At 35.4% G+C, this 1,236-nt stretch overlaps 1 protein-coding gene across 1 annotated transcript in view; it reads left to right on the forward strand.

The window, feature by feature from the left end:
- Positions 1-278: 278 nt before the first annotated feature.
- LOC127843080 (MAM and LDL-receptor class A domain-containing protein 1-like) overlaps positions 279-1,236 on the forward strand; it is a 6,722-nt gene continuing 5,764 nt past the window's right edge. The window contains exons 1-3 of the mRNA XM_052372891.1: positions 279-434; positions 710-925; positions 1,097-1,225. Coding sequence (XP_052228851.1) covers positions 374-434; positions 710-925; positions 1,097-1,225 — 406 coding nt within the window. The 5' untranslated portion in view covers positions 279-373. The remainder of the gene's footprint in view (positions 435-709; positions 926-1,096; positions 1,226-1,236) is intronic.

A 1,236-nucleotide genomic window follows, 5' to 3' on the forward strand; every position in this document is an offset into this window, starting at 1 on the left:
AATTGAGCAGTTAATATAATTTAAAGACAGTGTTACATTTAGAGGCATAAAACGTTCTATATAACGGCATTGGTCGACTCGGATACGGTGACACTTATCATGCATGTTCCAAACCTCTTATAAATCTATTCGTTATATAAAATGTACGTACCATTGAATAACAGATTACAGAAACGACGTTTGTTTAAACAAGGAACATTTAATGTTATCTTAAGGCTGAATTTTCATCCTGATAGAGTTTTTGGTGTTTTATTTTTTCCTCTTTTAATGTTTACCTAAGCGTGTTTACCTATCAATTGCAAACTTTAAACGGATTTTAAACAAGATAACCCATACTATACGCTCGTTACCCGACGAGCAGGCTGTTTAAATCATGGCTGTTTTGCGATCGTATAGTGTTATTTTCTTCCTAATTGCCAGCATTCAACTTGCAGGTAATATATAAGCAATGTTATGTAATTTTTATGCTACTGTCGTTCATTGTTTAATATTGGTTTGGGTTGTTGAAAACAATGATATCAGTTAGATGTAATTAACAGAAATAGAATTAATTTATACTATTTTAAGTTTTAAACAAAACGTTTAAGCGGCTAGCGGTATTTTACATATTCAGTTGGTGATATCTAATTTGCTGTATGCGATTCATGTAATAAATTAAAATAAAAAGTATGCCAATGATACTGTTACCTTTGTCAATAAAATATTGCAGCTTCATGTACTTGGGGAGAATACGAAAGATGCCCCTCGTGGGATAGTTGTTCAACAAGTTGTGGAGGCGGACAACAATGCAGAACCTGCTTGAGTTGCTACTTGAGCCAACACAAACGATTCTGTCAAAACTGCAACGAGTATTGCCTGAATGGTAACTCATATGTAGGTGGGAGATGCCAATGTGCTAGATGGAGATCGGGCTCGTGCTGTGAGGGTAAATGCCATTTTACATCAATCACACGTTTATTATAAAATTTTCTGTTTCGATATTGATTGAAAGTTGAGGAATATCAGATCGAATGCTAAGAGTATTATTTGTATATGTTACAAATAAATACCACCTTAGTATTACCTAAATAATATTTCAACAACATTTGCCGTTTAGCCTGCAGTTACATCGACATCCCTCATTGTGTCCCTGGACAACAACAATGCGGCGGGTCCCCTGATGGAATCATGTGTACTCAGTGTGAGCCTGGATATCATTCAGGAGGATACAACCAAGGATGCATAGGTTTGAATAAC

Source organism: Dreissena polymorpha, chromosome 8 (genome assembly GCF_020536995.1).
Source record: "Dreissena polymorpha isolate Duluth1 chromosome 8, UMN_Dpol_1.0, whole genome shotgun sequence".
Lineage (NCBI taxonomy): Eukaryota > Metazoa > Mollusca > Bivalvia > Myida > Dreissenidae > Dreissena > Dreissena polymorpha.